Genomic DNA, 18,363 nt, shown 5'->3' with positions numbered 1-18,363 from the left:
TTAAAAGACTGAACATAAAACAATGAAAACTGAAGTAAAAGAAGCTATTTTCATGGAAAAATACCAATACTTACAAAGGAACCATAAGTTAATGTAAAACCTTAATGAAAACTGCTAAAACATTTCACAGTAGCCTAAGTTTTTGACTAAAATTAAATAATTTCCATAGAAATACAAATTTTGTGAAAGGTAATCCTCAATGGGGATCTCATCTGCCCAGCTGTGTAGAAGCGTTAGCCGATGGGTGAGCTCCTGACACCTGCAGAGGAGTGCACTCTTTGGAGGCAGAAAAGTTCTAAAGTCTTGATGCCCTATAGCCACTGAGTTTATCTTTCCTCCTTCATGCAAGGAAGTGGCTAGGGTGTGTGGAAGGTACCCTAAAGCTTTGGAAGATGTCCAGCAGGTCCAATCAAAGATAGCACATGTTTCATATAGCTTAAGGCTACTGCAGCAGTGATTGAATCATGAACATCTTACCATAACAGTAGATGTCTGAATAGGTCAATGCTGCAGTACTGCTCACATATGGGAAATATCTTGTCAAGGATACCATACATCTGGCCAGTATACAAAAGCTTGGGCAATGTCCTCTCATGCTGCATGTATGCCTTATGACTTAGGCACAAGGAAGTGTGCAGATGCCTAGGGGATGTAGAGACTCAATGTTTCTCAAAACTTTCTTGTCCTACACAGAATAAATCAAGACACAAAGCTGAACTTGAACCAGACTCATTTCAGCAGAGACAGAGGGGGGGGGTTGGAAAAAGGTGGCCCACTGCAGCCAATAACAGGAACAAAATGGGTACTTTCCATGAAAGGAATAACAAATAGAGACAGCCAAGGAAATCCATCTGTTTTGAAACAAAGCAACCCAGATTTTTACTCTGATAACAGACAGCTGATTAGATTTCCTGATAGTTCATAGGTTCATAGGTTAGTAGTAAGCTAACTGCCCTTGCGAGCCATTTTAAGCCTAGCCAGTTATCCCTTGTGAGACTCAAACTCTGCACCTTGTGTTTGTAAGGCAAACACCTTAACCATTAGGCCACCCTCTCAACCCTGTCTTAGTTTTGTCTAAATAGAATCTACACTGTCTGTGCATATCCAGCAAATGCAAAAGTCTGTCTCACTTATTCTAAGTACTGGGGAAGAAAGTAGGCAAGTTAATAGACTGGTTCAAGGAGATTGTAATGACAAGTTTTGGCATAAAAGGATTAGCCCTCAGGGATACTACGCCCTTGTGAACAATTAAAAATGAAGGAAAAGCCATAAAGGCTTACAGCTCTGAGACTCTTTTTTTCTGAAGTCAGGGCCACAAGCAGAACAGCCTTCCAAGTGTAGAATTTAAAAGAAGTGGGAGAAGCCAGTCCAAAAGGAGAAAGAGTTAACTTCTCTAAAACATTATTCATGTCCTAAGGAGGAGGAGGAGGAATAGATTTTTTGGTGGCCAGATGTGAAGGATGTGTTTTAGAAACTTATTGACCTAATAGCATGCAGAAAGAGGAAGATCCGTTTTGCAAACAGACTAAGATGACAGACACACAGTGGCAGATTAAAACAGGGGTGATACAGTGAACATTTTTAATTTAAAAAATTTTGTTACATTCAGCACTGCTAACATAGCTCTATTAATAATACATTACTTAGTTTATCTGCTGGATGATTGTAACAGTCAGTAGACTCACAGACTTTTTTTTTATAATAAAGAATCTAAAAGTAAACATGAGTATCTTCCTATGTTTGGGCTGCTGATTCTGTTTGTACACATCCAGTATGTGCTCCTGCTGTGACCCCCTGAATAAGGCATTTGAGCACAGCAGTATTTGTTGTGGGCTTAACTGTCTGGTGAATGCAGGGAATTGGTGCTATCAGAATTAAGGAAGCAAGACAAAGATAAAAGCAAAAAGTATTGTCTGAATCTGGAAAATATGACTTTAACTTACTCATGTTACCCAACGTAGATAATAGGCACATGGACATATGTGTTTGATGATTAATAGCAGACAGAGAAAGAACAGTGGAAATGTACACTTTCTTTCTATAGGATCTGTGCTTAGCTCTACTATACTTGTTGTAGGGCAAAACATTACTGGAGTGCAGAAGCTTAGTTGCTTTGTCAGACTCAATGGACATCAGAGATGGAATTGAAGAGGGAGTTTCATACATATTTTTACGAGCTGGTTGTTGAGACCCAGGGTTCAGTCCAGCTATCAAAGGGGTGTCCTGTAAGGCCTCAAGCACAGGATGGAGAGCTGTGGGCTTAGAAATACCCATAATCAGTAAGTCACAATATCTCATTTGCACCTCCAAATCTTGTTTTCCCTCCAACTGAAAATACTGCACCGTCTTTAAAATAGTGACCCCAAAGGACAATTCCTCTAATGAGGAGGCAAAGGAAAGAGTGTCCTCATCCTCTGACTCAAATACTTTTTGCAGTGGATTTGAGAGGAGTAAGCTAGAAAATCTACTTCAGAATCCACTTCCTCTTCCTCGGAAGTATCTTGTAGCCTTTTTTGAGGGGAAGAAGAAGCAGGCGAGGGAATGAAATGAGGAGGTTTTAATGACATAAGAGCTTTAAAAGCCCTTGAGAAAAATCATACCAGTCCTTCAGTGGATCGCATGGAGAAGAAGTATCAGAAGGAAAGGTATGCAGAGTTTTCTGTTTCTTCTAGAGAGTCAAAGAAAATGAAGTAAGGAGGATCTGATAGCTCATGTACCTCAATACAGGTACCAGGGACCTCCTCTTAGATTAGGATCTGTTTAATGCTCCCAGGTCCCTCAGATACAATCATCCGAGGCTCCCTCTTCATGGCCTTGCCTGATGTTTGATCAACTGTATGTGACATGTCATCAGGCTGTCAGGGTCATGACAATTGGATTAAAAAAAGAACCTGGGTGGTCTGAAGGTTCAACAGGCACTACAAAATCAACATCTGGATCCTAGCAAACATCTGAAGCTTCTGAAAATTTTGACTTATTAAGTATCTTACATGGATATTTAGGGCTATCCAACAGGGAAGATTCAAAGGCTGTCCTACCTCAAGTGATCTCCTTATGTCTCTGATGATGAAAGGCTAAACATCTCCTAATGGCTTTAGGTACAAAAGATTTACAAATAGAACACTTCCTAAAGTTGTGATTAGGACCAAGACAAAAAAGGGGATTTAAAATGTTTGACTTTGAAAGGTATTGGCCTACTGCATTCACATTTACTTCTCATAAACAACATGAAAATATTAAAATTTTAATGAAATAGGATGGTTGCCCAGTGGGGTTACTTACCCACCCATTCACAATGGAACATGTAAAGGACATACAGCTAACAGACAGAATCGGTAAATGCAGGCTTTTTTCTTCCACTGGTGGCAAGAAAGGTCTATGGACCTTCATGCCAGTACATCTCTTGTTTACTAGCATGCTTTGTCATGCCTAGGTCGTGAGGCAAGTGTACAGTACTAGAGGAAGGCACCTAACCTTTGGTATACTGGCCAGAGATAAAGTATTCCTGGGAAGATATTTCCCATATGTGAGATCAAATGAAGGACATCTGACAGCACAAAAATCCATTACATGAGCCACAGTGGCTCATTTTATTCGTCTTACATTTTATATTTAGCAGATATTTTAATGATTTCCAGATCCCAGTAGATGCATAATGGTCTCTGGAAAGACTTCTTCTGCTCTGTTTATTACTTTTGTCGCTATATCTCTTGATCCTGGAAAACACAGCTGTTCACGTCCTTTGCTTATGTATAGAATTTATTTGAGTTGTGAACTACATATCATTACAGTGAGCCAGGCTCAGAATATAGAATGTCAGGTATTCATTTAGGTTCATGGGTTAGGTTCATAGGTTCATACTAGGCTATCTACCCTAGGGCATTTATAACCCTAACCAGAGTGTGTTTGGCTTTCGCTACCCATTTTAAATTAATTTTGCTATGCCCTTTTCCGAGGTTAGTATACAGTGCCTCTGTCTAACAGTGACACAGAAGTGATACCCGGGGTAAACCTACGATCTCCCATCCACTCATCAAGATTCCTCTTGAAGAGAGTCAATGAGGGACTCTGCCTAAACTGGACTGGGATTTTATTCCAGAGTGAAGGGAGCCTCTGGGTTATGAATCTGTCCCTCCAGCATGTCCTATTTATTTCAGTGCTGAGGTTCAAGTCTCTTGAGCGCGTAGCTCGATGGGATTTGGATTTTCTGAGGTGCAGCATGTCCATTAATTCCGGGTTGGACATGGCTTTATACGTCAGGCACAGATCGCCTCTGAGCAGGCGGTATGCCACTGAGTAGAGCTGGAGTTTCTTTAACCGGGCAGCATATGGCATCTGTTTGAGCCCTTTGATCCTCTTGGTGAGGTACTTTTGGGGTTTTTCCAGTTGCTGCAGGTGTCTGGTAAGGTACATCCCAAAAGGGCATTGTACTCAATTATGGGCCTGATGAGGGATGAGTAAAGAGGCACGATGACCTCCCCTGATCTAGATGTAAATCCCTTCATGATTAGGTGGGCTATATAAAATGTTTTTCTAACCACTTTGGCCATGTGGTTGTCAAATGAGAGATTGCTATCAACTTGGGTCCCCAGGTCCCTAATTACTTCTTCTGTACTTAATGGATTACCACCTATGTGGTAATTTGTGGGCACTTTGTTTTGCCAAAGGGGATGACTATACACTTTTTGGCGTTTAGCTTGAGGCCATGGCTCTGGCACCAGTTGTCTGTTTCTATGAGGCCCTTTGGGAGGATGCTTGTGTCGGCTGGAGAGTCGATTATGGCGCCCAGTTTGCAGTCATCTGCAAACTTGGTCAGCCACAGTCCTTCCGTGTTGGCCTGTACCTCCGAGAAATATATACCGAACAAGAGAGGTCCCAGGACTGAGCCTTGTGGGACGCCACTTGTAACTGGTTTGGAGTCTGACATGGCTCCAGCAATTCTAACCATGTGGGTTCTGTCCTTGAGCCAGTTTGCAACCCATCTAGTGACATAGGGGTTTATATTTAAGCTGGTGAGCTTATCTATAATGCCAGAGGGGGGTATTGTATCGAAGGCTTTTGTGAGGTCCAGGCAGGCTGTGTGGGCCACCTTCCCCTCGTCAATGGCCTTGGTGACTGTTTCCAAGAAATCATCCAGGTTTAAGAGGCAGGATCTGCCCTTAACAAAGCCAAACTGGGTCTGATCCAGTATCTGTAGGTCCCCAATATCTTTATTTATGAGGTCCATGATGATCCTTTCCATAGCTTTGCAGACCAAGCTAGTCAGGCTTATGGGGCGATAGTTTCCAGGATCCGTTGAGGCACCACTTTTGTGGAGAGGGACCGCTGTTGCTGTATGACACTCTTTGGGTACATATCCTGTAGTAAGGCTGAGATTGAACAGTAGTTTTATGTTTGGGTTTAGCTCTTCTTGGAGTTCATGTAGGACGCAGCCCGGGACACCGTCTGGTCTCATTGATGCTGTGTTTTTTGCTTTGGAGAGGGCAGCTCTTACCTGAGCATCTGAGATGTCAGGGGGGCAGCACTCTGCTGGGATAGATATTTGTCCTTTTGGTGGTGGGGGAGAAGTTTGTGCTGAATCTGTCAGCTAGGATGTTGGCAATGTCTGTGGGTTCGGTGTATTTTTGTTATTTTGGACTAATTCTGAGCATATCTGGGAATTCCCACCCAGGTTCCTAACATAACTAAAGAAAGCCTTGTGATTATCCTTAGTGTCCTGTGCAATTTTTCTCTTGAAGCTGGCCTTAGATGATTTTATGAGTGCCCATAGTTTTTTGCTAATACTGATCAGAGATGCCTTCCCTTTTTGGGATTTTGTTCTATCATGTAGTAGCTTCCTCCTTCTATTGTATAGTTTGTTTATGGCTGGGGTCCACCAGGCAGGACGTCTGCCTTTGGAGGATTGGGTCTTGGTTTTATTTGGGATTGCATGATCCATGCATTCCTGAAGGTGTTCATAGAATGTGTTTATAAAGGATTCTGCGGTCTGGGCAGTATTTTCCACAGGCCCGGGGGCTTTGTAGGATTCCACCTCAGTTTTGAGGAGTATGAAATTTGCTTTAGAGAAGTTTTTCTCTGTGGTTTTCAGGGCAGGGGGTGGAGTCGGGATGTGAATATCCAGTGAGATTAGTTTATGGTCTGATCTTACCAGTGAGGGATACACTTCTGGTCTGGAGCATAGAGTCCCCATGTTGGTGATGATCAGGTCCAGTATGTTTTCCCCTCTTGTGGGAGTGGTAACAAGTTGTTCCATAGCATTTGAGTTTATAAATTCTAGGAACCTTTGGGCTAGGGTGTTGGAGCTAGAGTAATGCTCCCAGTCTATGTTTGGGTAGTTGAAGTCACCCAATATAATGGTGTTTGGAGAGACCTTCATATTTTCCAGTGTTCTCAGGAAGGCTGAGTGGGGTTCCTGGGTTTGGGAGGGTGGTCTGTAGCAGGCTATAAACTGGAAGGCAGTTTTCCCCACTGTTAGTTGCACATGGATAGTCTCTGATGCTTCGTGCTGTGCCACCAACCTGGAAGTGTGGGCCTCTTTGACGAATATTGATACGCCCCCTCCTTTTGTGGTTCGGTCCAAGTTTTGGTGTCGAAAAGCATGGTATGAGGTATAACCTGGTAGTGCTGGGGTGCTCTCGGGAGCCGTGAACCAGGTTTCTGTTACTGCACAGATATCGATGTTCTCCATGCTAAGTAGAGTTTTGAGTGCATGCATCTTGAGGTTTAGACTTCTGGTGTTGAGTAGCATTACTCTTAGTTTCTTATCCCTTGTGATACCTATGGAGGTGGGTTTGTCTTTTGAGCCTTGCCTAAAAAAGGCACTATGGGGGTAGCAAGAGCCTTTGCCAATATCTGAAAGCCCAGGGGTGACAGGTGCAAGCCTTCCCTAGCGAAGCATCGTGGCTTGTCGAGCATGTCATCCCAGGCTGACAGGCATTGGATCCCCTTTGAATGACACCAATACTTAAGCCAATTGTTGAAATTGATCATCTTGTCTTCATATTGTGGCAACATTCTTGGTGAGGGTAAGATGCTACTCAAGGTCAGGGTCACACCGGCCTGGGCTACATGCTCAGAGAGCTCCTCTATGTCTCTTTTCATGTAGTCCAGGGAGGTATGTCTCAGGTCATTCACACCAGCATGGACAATGACTGAGTCATATTTGTACTTGCCTTGGAGTGATCTGAGTGCTTGTGTTATGTGGTGGATCCTAGCGCCCGACAGGCAGCTCACCATGACCTTCTCCTTGTTCAGCCTGGTGAGTGGGACGTCAGTGTGCCTGACGATAGAGTCACCTATTACAAGTGTATCAGGTGTGTTGTTTAGCCTTAAGGGCTGTGACTGTTCGGCACACTGGCTTTGTGAGCTATGTGTTGCACGTGTTTTGTTTTGGGGTAGCAGTTGCTTGGGTGTCTGCTGCTTAGGCAGATTTTTATTTAAAGCCTCTGAGTATGTTTTTGTGTGTTTATGTGTTTGGTTTGCTGTCGTGGTAGGTCTATGTGAGACTGGAATTGTAGTGAGTGTGGTTTCCTTCTCCTCCTGACTGGTTTCGCCAGTACTGAGTTGAGAGAGCTTAGCCTCCAGTATGGCTATATGGTTGCATCTCTCACATGAGTTGGAATTTGTTGGGAGGAGGAGAGGGTTGTCTGTGTACATGAGGCAGTTGTAACATTGCCTCAAGATTCCCAGATTCACCAGCTGGACCGGAGAGGAGATTGATAACTGACCTTTGGACATGCTAGAATAGTATTGGGAATTCCTTTATAATTAAAAAAAAGGGCCAATGGGGAACAAGGTACTCAAGGGGAGTTTGTGAGGGTGTAGTGCTTTTAATTTTTTAATGCTGACTTATATAATTGCTTTAGTGAGCAAGTGCCAGGTAACTTAAATGCAATGTGTTACAGGTAACTTAAATGCAAAAACGACAAACAGTAACTTTCTTTCAAGTGAAACAAGGAAATAAGTACATTAAGTAATGCAGATATCACTAGGGATCCACAGAAGCACTGAAAAGCCACATTTTAGGTGGAATTAGCATTTCAGGGAAATAACAAGCAAACAAACAACAAGCATACAAACAAAGCTAAATTCAGCAGGCCTAGATCTAGTCTATGCTACAGCAAACAAGGTGTACCAATTTCAGTAAGAAACAGTTCAAATATACAGGCACTATAAGCCTTTAACCAGAAATTCCCAGCTTAGAAGGGCAGAGTCCAGCCACTCCTCCCACAAGAGTGCAGACCACGAACCCTTTTAATGTAAAATAACTGGCCTGAAGCCCAAGTGCTTAAACCAGAATTAATACACTTTTAGAATAACAGACACTGAGCTCTCAATCAGTAGTTCCCAACTTAGAAGGATGTAAGCTACCTATTCTGCCACTGCAGTGCAGACCACAAACCTTCTTAATGTAAAACAACTGGTCTGAAGCCCAAGTGCTTAAACTAAAAGGCTTAGAATGAGTTACACCAAGCAGTAATAAATACAATTGAGTACTTTTAAGATGACGCAAAAGCAAAATAAAGTAGGAAGAAACACAAATACAGTAAAAGCAGATAAAAAAAAAAAAAAATTTGAGTGAGCAAATGAGATGGGCCCAGGAGTTAAAGGACAGAAACAAGTGCAAATGCAGGCCTTCAAATCAGAAAGTTGAGAGAGATGGAAGACCACCCAAACGGCCAATAACTACAAATTCTGGGCCAGAACCACTCCTTATGTGGTAGACAGGTTACCTAGTGCTTACCACTCCCACTGATAAGCTAGAAGGCTTTCCTCCAACACAGAAAGGCTTGGGGGGCTCAGAAGCTTACAAATAGTCCTGGATACAGCAAATCTATATCTGGAACACTAATTACAGGAAAGGTAGGAAACAGGCTTACAATTTTTTTTTCAGAAAAGTAGCAAAAACAGTAGTAAAAACAATTCACGTGCAGTACAAGCTGGCACACTTGAGTATATTAGTCCACACACAGTTTGAAAAAATGTAATTAAATTAAAAAAGGACTAAAAGCAAGTGCAGAAAGGGTTTATTAGGTAGAATGCGGTAAAGAGATGGGACTGGGGGAGTGTCCTAGATCAAATCTACAGTGGGGCGGGCACTGCAAAAGCCACCAAATTTAAACTACAACCAAGAACAGGGAGGGGGTGGGGAAGTTTCAACAGAGATTTGAGGAATCAGAGTGCAAATTATAAAACCAAAAAAATATATACTGATCTCTGTATATTTGCAGAACAGAGAGATAACAGATATCTAAGCAACAATTTAGCTCTATAATACAGAAAAATACAGAAAAATATAGTCAGCTCTATATATTTTCAGATAGTCTTGTAAGGCTGTCTCTCAACACACAGGTTCCACTTTAAATGCAGACTGCTGCTATTAAGTCAAATTAAGGGAACCTTGAGTTAACAACACACAAGCTACAGAAACCAAAATGAGGGGGGTGGGTGGCGAAGACAGTTTCAACAGAGATGTGAGGAATCAGATTGCAAATTATAAAACCAAAAAAATATATACTGATCTCTGTATATTTGCAGAACAGAGAGACAACAGATATCTAAGCAACAATTTAGCTCTATAATACAGAATAATACAGAAAATTTCAACTTGCTTGAAGCTACACTGTCATTGCGAAGGAGTATGCCTTAATATATGTGGATTTTAACTTCCAAAATACATTGGAATACTCTTTCTGTTACTGCTAGCTTTTAAATATTTCATATGAATGCAGCTCTGCTTTACCTTCATTCAAGATACATATGTCAAGCAACAAACATATTTTTTCAGAACATCCCATGGAATCTGTGTTCCACTTTAGTGCCAGCATTCTGCAAATGTCTTGTGTGAAGTATGACCTTTAAAATGTAAATATTTTCCAAAGTTCCACTAAGGCATTGGCATTTATTATAATCTTCTTCATATTTAGAACATGGTGCCTCATACAATTCCAAAGGGTTCCTAGACAGTTTTGTGAAGTAATATCTCAGCACAGAATTACAACTTACAGATTTATAGGACAGTCCTTAAAATTTCATTCAGACAGGATTTAGCACTCTGAACAGTGTAGGATCAAATCATCTCAGACTACATTGGGGGAAAAACATATTTCAAAGAATATTCTCATCAGAAAACATGAATTTATGACATCTTAGCATTCCACCACACTGGAGACATGCAGGAAAAAGCTCAGACTACAGCACAGGCAATCCAACTTTGATTAACAGATCAGGAAGCTTGACAGCATGCCAAGAAAAGATGAGTATGCTTATTCTGGGGAAAAGGAACATGCTGGGTAGATCCTCTCATGAAGCCCTGCTGTAGGCTTGGGCTTGGAGATGGTTCGTAGTAAAGGAGTAGGCAGGGAAGCTTAGTAGGAGAAGCTGCTGCAGCTGGGTTGGTATGATCTCAGGTTATACATTATAGCCCATCCAGCACACACACATGAGGTATCAGAAGAGGAGGGGAGGATTAGGCAACAAGAAAATCCATCACCAGCTACAGTATGATGGCATCTTGCTTGTCCTGTTCTACTTTGTAGTGCCAGTAGATACATACCCTAGTGACTGTGCATAGAACTGTGGACTCCAAACATAGGTGCTCTCTGAGTATGGAGAGTCCCCTGGTGAGGGGTCACATGACAGAGAGCTTGACAAGGTATGGCAGCTACAGATGCCAGGTCTGTAGGAAGCAAACATGGGGGTACATAAAGCCAGAAGTGGTGGGATAAAAAAATCTTGACAGTGCTAATGTCTCTGTACTATTTAAAAATATGCTCCAGCCATACACCAGTTCTAGACTACAACGGTCAAGTAACAAGTCACTCCTCTCCATGTCCAAAACAAGTAACTCTGCAGGGGTTTCTCTATACTCCCACCAAGTCACTAAAAATTAGAACTGTATCCCACGCCAAATAAAACTGATGAGATGCTTACCTTCAAGTTATTAATACAACAGTATCTAAGCAAAAAATCGCTCTGCTACTGCTCAGCTCCCATCTAGAATACATTTTTTTTGCTACCTCTGCTAAATTTTCTCCAAATACTTATTTTTTCCACTTCCCCCATTTTCTCAATTGGGCCAGAAAGGTACTCATTAAACTACAAGGAGTTACTTTGCTTACATAAATTGTATCAATCACAGGGTCTGAGTGACAAGACTCAATTTCTACTTCTCTCTGACTAGATCAACAACTGTCTCACTGTATCCCCCATCACCGTTTCATCATCTCTCTCTCTCTCGCTCCTCATCTATCCAAAACTATTGCTCCTTATAACAGTCCAAGTACCCCCAATCATTCTCACTTCCTTAATTATTTTACTTTTCAATTTTATATGCAATGAGACATTTACAGTTGCTCTACTACTAACATATCATACTATATTACACTACCAATGATCTTCCCTCCCTTCTCATATTTCCATACTTAAGCTGCCTCTTCTTTTCACTGTATTAATTGCTAGAAACTGCAGGTAATATTATAGTATCTTTTCCAGTGTTATATCTCTCTTTGCAATATACAAGCCTGTGTCTACTAATAAATCTTCAACACAGTATATATATCTATCCATGCTATGTACATGCTCTTTTCCTAAAGGATGTTTATTTAAGCCACTGTAATTTCTTTTATGTATGTATGCTTACCTATATTTTGCATTCTTTACGATATCATGTAACCATATTTTACATAGAAGTCAAAAATGTTGTTAAATGTAGAGCTTTTCTCCAGGGGCCTCAGCTGAAAAAGGGTTTTAGCCTAGCTTTTACTTTTCTGGTAAACAAAGATAAATAAATAAGTAGATTTAGACTGATTTGTATTTTCTTCCAGCATTTTATACCTTAGAATGTCCTGAGAGGTACAAAAGTGCTGACATGAGTTTGCGTTGCAGCTAAAGATCCTTACTCACACAGTGGATCACATCAGTGAGGTAAAACATCTTTGGTGCCTGTGACTCTCATTTCACATACAGTGGCAGTACTGTGATTTCCTTTCTTCTTTCTCTGGCAAGAGAGGCAGCTTATCCTTTTTCAATGACTGCCACTGATTTCTATTAGTGCTCATCACCAAACCAGCAGTTTTGTGTACTGCTAAATGTGGAGCTTAAACCAGAAGCTAATGTAGTTGCTTAGCAGCTGCTTTTATTTAAGCTCACAGATGTACTTCCAAGAAAGTTACTGGCTAAATTGTGAAGGTGAATATATGAGACTAATATCTTATAATTCAAAAACTAGATTTGGCAACACATATGTAGTTTCAAAACTTGTTTATTGGCCTTGCAGCTAAATCAGTGTCCAAAGCAATTTGTTTTCTTAGACGTAAATATTGCAGATGTCACTTCTTCAAACTGCCTATATGATATAAGAAATGATAAGAAATGTCATAGAAAACTAATTTGCCATACACAAATTAGTGTTCTTGAAACAGTGGGAGACAATCAAGTTTTCTTTATACGTGGCACTTTCTGGTTGAATTAAAGGGAAGTTTAAGTACTTTGCGATGAGGTTTTTGACATATGACTGAAACTGTCATTTTCAGAACTACCACTTACCTGGCAGAAAGAAAGAAACAAAAACAGAGAAGTTATAAATATAACCGTTACCTCTCCATGCAGAAATAGAAATATTAATTTGCAAATCCTTACAAATACAAACAGCATGAAATTCCTAGATTCCTGGAAAGATACACATTAATCAAAATACATGGACTAGATTGTGTCTAATACACATATACATGTAACATGGATGAGAGCAAGCTGAAGATATAACAGTTAAATTGTGCAAGGAGCATTCTATGGATGGCACACTGTACCTCAGCTTTTATTTTCACTTGAGTATGTATCAGCAGTCTCTGGATTTTCTCCATGAAGTTCAGGTCCACTGTGAGATTCTGAAATTTATCTTCAAACTTGCTGAGAAATTCTGTGGCCTATTAAAACAAATGAATGCCAGTTCAAGTTTGTTCATAGTTTTCTTAAGATGCAATAATTATACTTAAAAAGTTATCACTAAAAAAGATTATTACAACAGCAGAATTTTCTAGTATCCCACAACTGAGTAGGTGCACCAAACTTAAACAAACTAAATTGACTTGTATTGTCAGTGGCTTCCCTCTAAGTCTGCTCTCCCCATACAGTTTTGCATAACCTTTGATTACTGTACACATGAATGTAACCTTCAGATTTGTTCCCTGGAATGCTCAGTGCTAAGAACTAAGCTCCTTAAAGTGAGTAAGTTTAAGAAAGACGAAAGACCTACAAACAGAAATGTCGCCGCAGTAATAGTTCATCTATTTACCTGAGCATTCCAGTATTTGCACTAATGGAGACTGCAATTAGTTCCAGTTTTAGCAGTTGAGATCTTTATGCCAAGAAAAAAAATCATAAGGATCATATCTGGAAACCTACACAAGACTGTTGGTCTAGTTTGCAGGGTTTTAAAAAGATAAATATATTTGGTACTTACGTGTTATCGCAACCAGATTTTTGCGATACTACCAATTGTTTCACATTGTTTAAATGTAACCTATTATTAATGCAGTGAAGATGTCAAACAAGTGTTTTCTTTCATACTGAAGGTTGTTTTAGGCAGGGTTATGAATAAAAAAAGGAAAAATGTAGTGTTGCTGTTTATGTATGTACTTTACTCACACCGTGTCATGTAGCTGGCAGGAAAGTGCATAGACGCTTCAATTGTCAGGTCTGCTCTCTTACTGACTGCAATTGCTCTTACCAAATATCGCCTCACTTCACTTTTCTTCAGCAAGTAAGTGACAGAGCATTGCAATGTTTCTGTGTTTTATGCAAATGTGTCCACGGCTTGCTATACGACTGTAGCTGATAGCTTGCACTGACTACTACAGAACAGATAAACTCGTTCCGCCATTACCTTATGAATTATACTGTCTTGAAAATGTGAGACATTGAAGCATGCGTGTGTTATGCATGCAAAACAGGAAGACTAAAACAATTGTTTCTCTCTTCCTGAATGCAATCCACAGTTACTTTTCATCAGTAAGGACTTCAAATAACAGCTTGCAGTTTTCCCCCATTCGTTTCATGCCAGCATGTGTATTATCACAACCGCGAAAATCTGGTTGCGATAACACGTAAGTACCATATATTTTATGTGCAAAAATAATTTCTGCTTAGTATCTAATTCCAAACAGACAACCATACTAGTAGTTTTTACCTTTATGGCCAGGGGAGAAGCAGTGCTGATTTCTGTTTTACCATAGCAGGAAACTTAGCCAGCATTTTCCATGCAATCATGCTCAAATATGTCATGGGCCCATATTTCTGGAACAGTTATAATATAACAAGTCTTTTTTCCTGCACAATAAGCAGTTGTATTTTTAACATTTAAATGGTAAACTTGCTAGTTTGCAGTAAGGAAATTAGCAAACTAAAAGAATGATTATGTTAATCTCAATAGTTATCTTGTATGTAAGATACACATGTAGTCCTTATCTCCACAAAGAGATCGCAAATCCATATGCCTGCTGGAGGAAGTGTACATTGCAAGGAAAATGTTTTTCATGACTGCTAACTTCACGGTTGCCACCACAGTATCACAATATTTGTTCTAGTGCACTGCATATATGTGTGTGTGTGTGTGGGGGGGGGGTATAACATCTGGGGATCTTATAGTCACCACACCATGAAAAAGCCAATCTAACAAAGAACTGCAGAGCCAATATGCTTACTATAAGAGCACAAAGCCAAGCAAATACATAATAAGAAGCAGATGCATAAGATTACGAAAAAGTATTCAAGCATTACTCATTAACACTGGACAGAATGAATGCACCAAAGAATAATTTATATGGGAACAGAAAGTAGTAACGATCCTTTTTACCTAAACATGTATTTTCTAAAAGATGATTTGCCTGTTTAGGAAGAACACTACTTTAGCTTTAAATGGTAACACTATTGTATCTAAATCATTTAAACCCAAGTTGACAGTTAAATGCTTTTAAGGTTGTGAAGAACAGCTGGTTCCCTAAACTGAAAAGTTAAGTCATACACTGACAGTTACTGGTATATTCTGCCTTGGGCTAGAATGAAACAAACAAAGCATAGTTGTAAGAGGTATAAATCATAACAGAAGATCCTTAAGCAATGACAGTATTACAACAATAAGGCCTCTACTCATCAATATCCATCATTATGAAAAGTCTCCTGTACAAAGATAATACCTAACTTTCCATGCTGTTGCTATGAAATTAGTTGCCACGTACTCTACATAAAGAAGGAACATTAACTTTATCCCCTTTATTTCTTCTAGCAAGAAATGGTAAGATACATTTAAGCTTCCAGCTTTAGTAATTAATCTTACAAACACCTGAACTAATCTTTGACAACACTATGACTTGCCTATTTTCAGATGCAAATGCAATGCTTCCCATTAAACCATTCACAATAATTTGTATCATAAAATTATTTTCTTAAAACATTTAGGAAGATAGTCAAACAAAGTAACAAGATATGCATTCCTATATAGTTCTTGAGCATAGGAAATAAATTTAAAAAGCACAGACTTACCTGATTTGGTAATATGGACCTTATAATCTGAATTAAAAAAAAATGTATAGAATTTTTGCAAATTGTATAATGAAGTTTTAAAAGAATGAGATATATGTAAGTTATCAAAACAGAAATTATAGGAAAAACTAGGAAAGTATTTAATTCCAGATGGCGCATTCATTTCTCCTATAATTGCTTATATGTTAAATAGACATATACGTACAAATATTTCAAGCATGGGCATTAATGCTCTTCTAGTCAGCCAATATACAAAAACAGTTGTTCCCATAATAAGTATCCAGGCCATTCTTAAAAATATCTACACTGATGCTTGCTTTAATGTTATTTGATAGTCTATTTCACGCATCAGCTGCTCTCTCAGAGAACCAATTAGTACACTTCTCATTCCTGTAGAATCTTCTACATACATTGTCTGATGATTCTCTCATACATTTTCATAATCCCTAACATTACCAGAGGTAGTTGCCTCTAAATGCCCTATATACCTGAATATAGTCTCCTCCATCTATATGAGACACTGTACAAGTTTGGATATTTTAGTCTTTTATAATAATTTAAATTTTCACATCCATGGATACCCTTGGCATATGTCTGCTGTACTCTTTCCAGTTTACTCATGCTTATTTTCTTATAAGATCTCTATATTATTACTCCATGCTCAGGTTTGGGTCAAATGTAATTAACAAACAGTGACTTCATTACTTAGGATTTCCAAAACTTTATAAATCTTTTTTTATACAACATATAGTTATATAACTATTATTAACCACTTGATTGATACGATTAGAAAAACGCAAAAGTGGAAATACCCTTATACCCAGATCTTTAAATGAATCTACAGTTTCAATCATTGTGTGCTGTACTAAATAGTCACCTTTCAATTTATGTCTCCCAAATCTCGCAGGCAATCTCTGACCCTGGTTTACTGGAAATGATGCATATCCATAAGTCAAATGGTGCATGGGTTACTCACTCTAGACACCTTAACCTGGCAGGTGACATTAATAGAACCTGCTGGAGGGATAGATTTGTCTCCCAGAGGTTACCACACCTTTAGAACAGACTCCCACTTCATGTCAAACAGAGCACCTAATTGGCCCTCTTCAAATGCAATCTGGACAACTGGATGGGTAACCATAAATTCAACCCAGGGATTTCACCTGTGTCCCTCTTGGACCTGGGCATTATGTACTGATCATGGAAATAAGGGTAAAACTTGACTAGAAGGACCTTAGGGCCATTAGCCTAGCAACTTCTTATGATCCTATGTTTAGTTTTTGATGCATTTGTCAGCATATTATCCTGGACCCAAATGGTTAATCTAGTCAAGTTCTTTTGCAGACTTGCCTATCTGTAACACATGTAATCAATTTACCCTATTTCAAGTAATCTACATACAGTTTATAGAACACCTCAGATGAAAAAGATAGGTCTGAAAGGTACAGTGTAAAGAAGTATAGGCCTAAGACAAAGCCCTTTGGGGCACCCTAACAGTAACCAGAAATTTTACCCGTCAATTTACTGTATGATACTTGCCATGTCCTATTTGTAAGTCATGCAGCTATCCATGCTATCAAGATTACATCAATACCTACTTATTTTAATTTATTGATCAGTGTTTTATGTATGACCCTGTCAAATGCAGGGGATAAAACTATATAAATTACATCACAACACAATTTCTCATTTATAGCTGTTAGTGGATTGTCATTGAACATGATGTTACAGGTAGTAACAGATCTATTTTCAATATATGCATGCTGACATACTGTTTTAAGTTGACAATAACTTATCCAATATTACCTTCTCCATTATTTTTCCACAACATGAAAGTAGACTTAAGGGTCTGTACGACTCTAGGTTTGTCCTACTCTTCTTTCCCTTAAAGATGGGTTTAATAAGTGTATGACTCCAATCTTGAGGAATCTCCCCATATTTACAAGACCTAGTAAATAATAGATATAATGGTACTATCAGTGTTTGTGGAAGTATTCTCAGATCATTATTACTAATTCCATCACATCCCTGTGTTTCATTTGGATCCAGTTTGTGTAGTTTTTGTCAATAATCTAATTTGATTTCAGTTATCAGGTTACCTGGATGCCACTAGGGTAACTTATCACCCCCTTTGTGGAGCCAAACTGTTTTACAAAGGATCGGTTATGTTTGAGAATACATGTTAGAACCTACACACACTTTATCAATGTGTGTGTCTTTACTCCTTCCACATTTTATGTATCTATAAAATGGTTTCCGATTATGCTCAGTATCGTTATATACATTTTCTTCAAATTTTTCTTGATCTTGTCTCACACTTTGCTTAATTTATTTTGTCTAGCTAGTTTATTTCAGATTTTAAAGTTTTAGTTCAAACTCTCTTCCATTTCTTATATTTTTGTCTAGATGAGTAAATACTGGTACAACTATAATAAATCACAAAATCACAAGTAATAAAAATATTAAATATTACTTTGTATATTCTTTTTTTCAGACCAGTTGTAGTAAACAATTATCCTACAGTCCAACAAGGACAATAACAAGGATCAACCAATGACTTCACTCATTTCAAAATGTACTTGATGACAATGTATATAAAATGATCCCAACTTCCATAAAATATACAAACAAGCCTTACTGATATTTAAATGAAATTTCAATCAGAAAAGTATTATTATTTGTAGGGAGGAAATATGTAGGTATCATTCAGCTGGGATTGAGTTGAAATAAAATTTTTATTTGGTAAGTCTGTAAAAAATACACAAAACTGAGTTTTGCTTACATTTATTTTTATACAATGGCCCTTAGCCCATACTTGAATAATTT

General features: G+C 38.9%; 1 protein-coding gene across 1 annotated transcript in view; it reads right to left on the bottom strand.

Annotated features, from left to right (window-relative positions):
• Window positions 1-18,363, bottom strand: part of CCDC180 (coiled-coil domain containing 180) — a 2,826,277-nt gene that overhangs the window by 1,107,149 nt on the left and 1,700,765 nt on the right. Inside the window, exon 22 of the mRNA XM_044058396.1 lies at window positions 12,807-12,923. Coding sequence (XP_043914331.1) covers window positions 12,807-12,923 — 117 coding nt within the window. The remainder of the gene's footprint in view (window positions 1-12,806; window positions 12,924-18,363) is intronic.

This window comes from Protopterus annectens, chromosome 16.part0 (genome assembly GCF_019279795.1).
Source record: "Protopterus annectens isolate FY-2018-M chromosome 16.part0, PAN1.0, whole genome shotgun sequence".
In the NCBI taxonomy this organism is placed as follows: Eukaryota; Metazoa; Chordata; order Ceratodontiformes; family Protopteridae; genus Protopterus; species Protopterus annectens.
The sequence above is the reverse complement of the archived record's forward strand: the minus strand, read 5'-3'. Positions and strand labels throughout refer to the sequence as shown.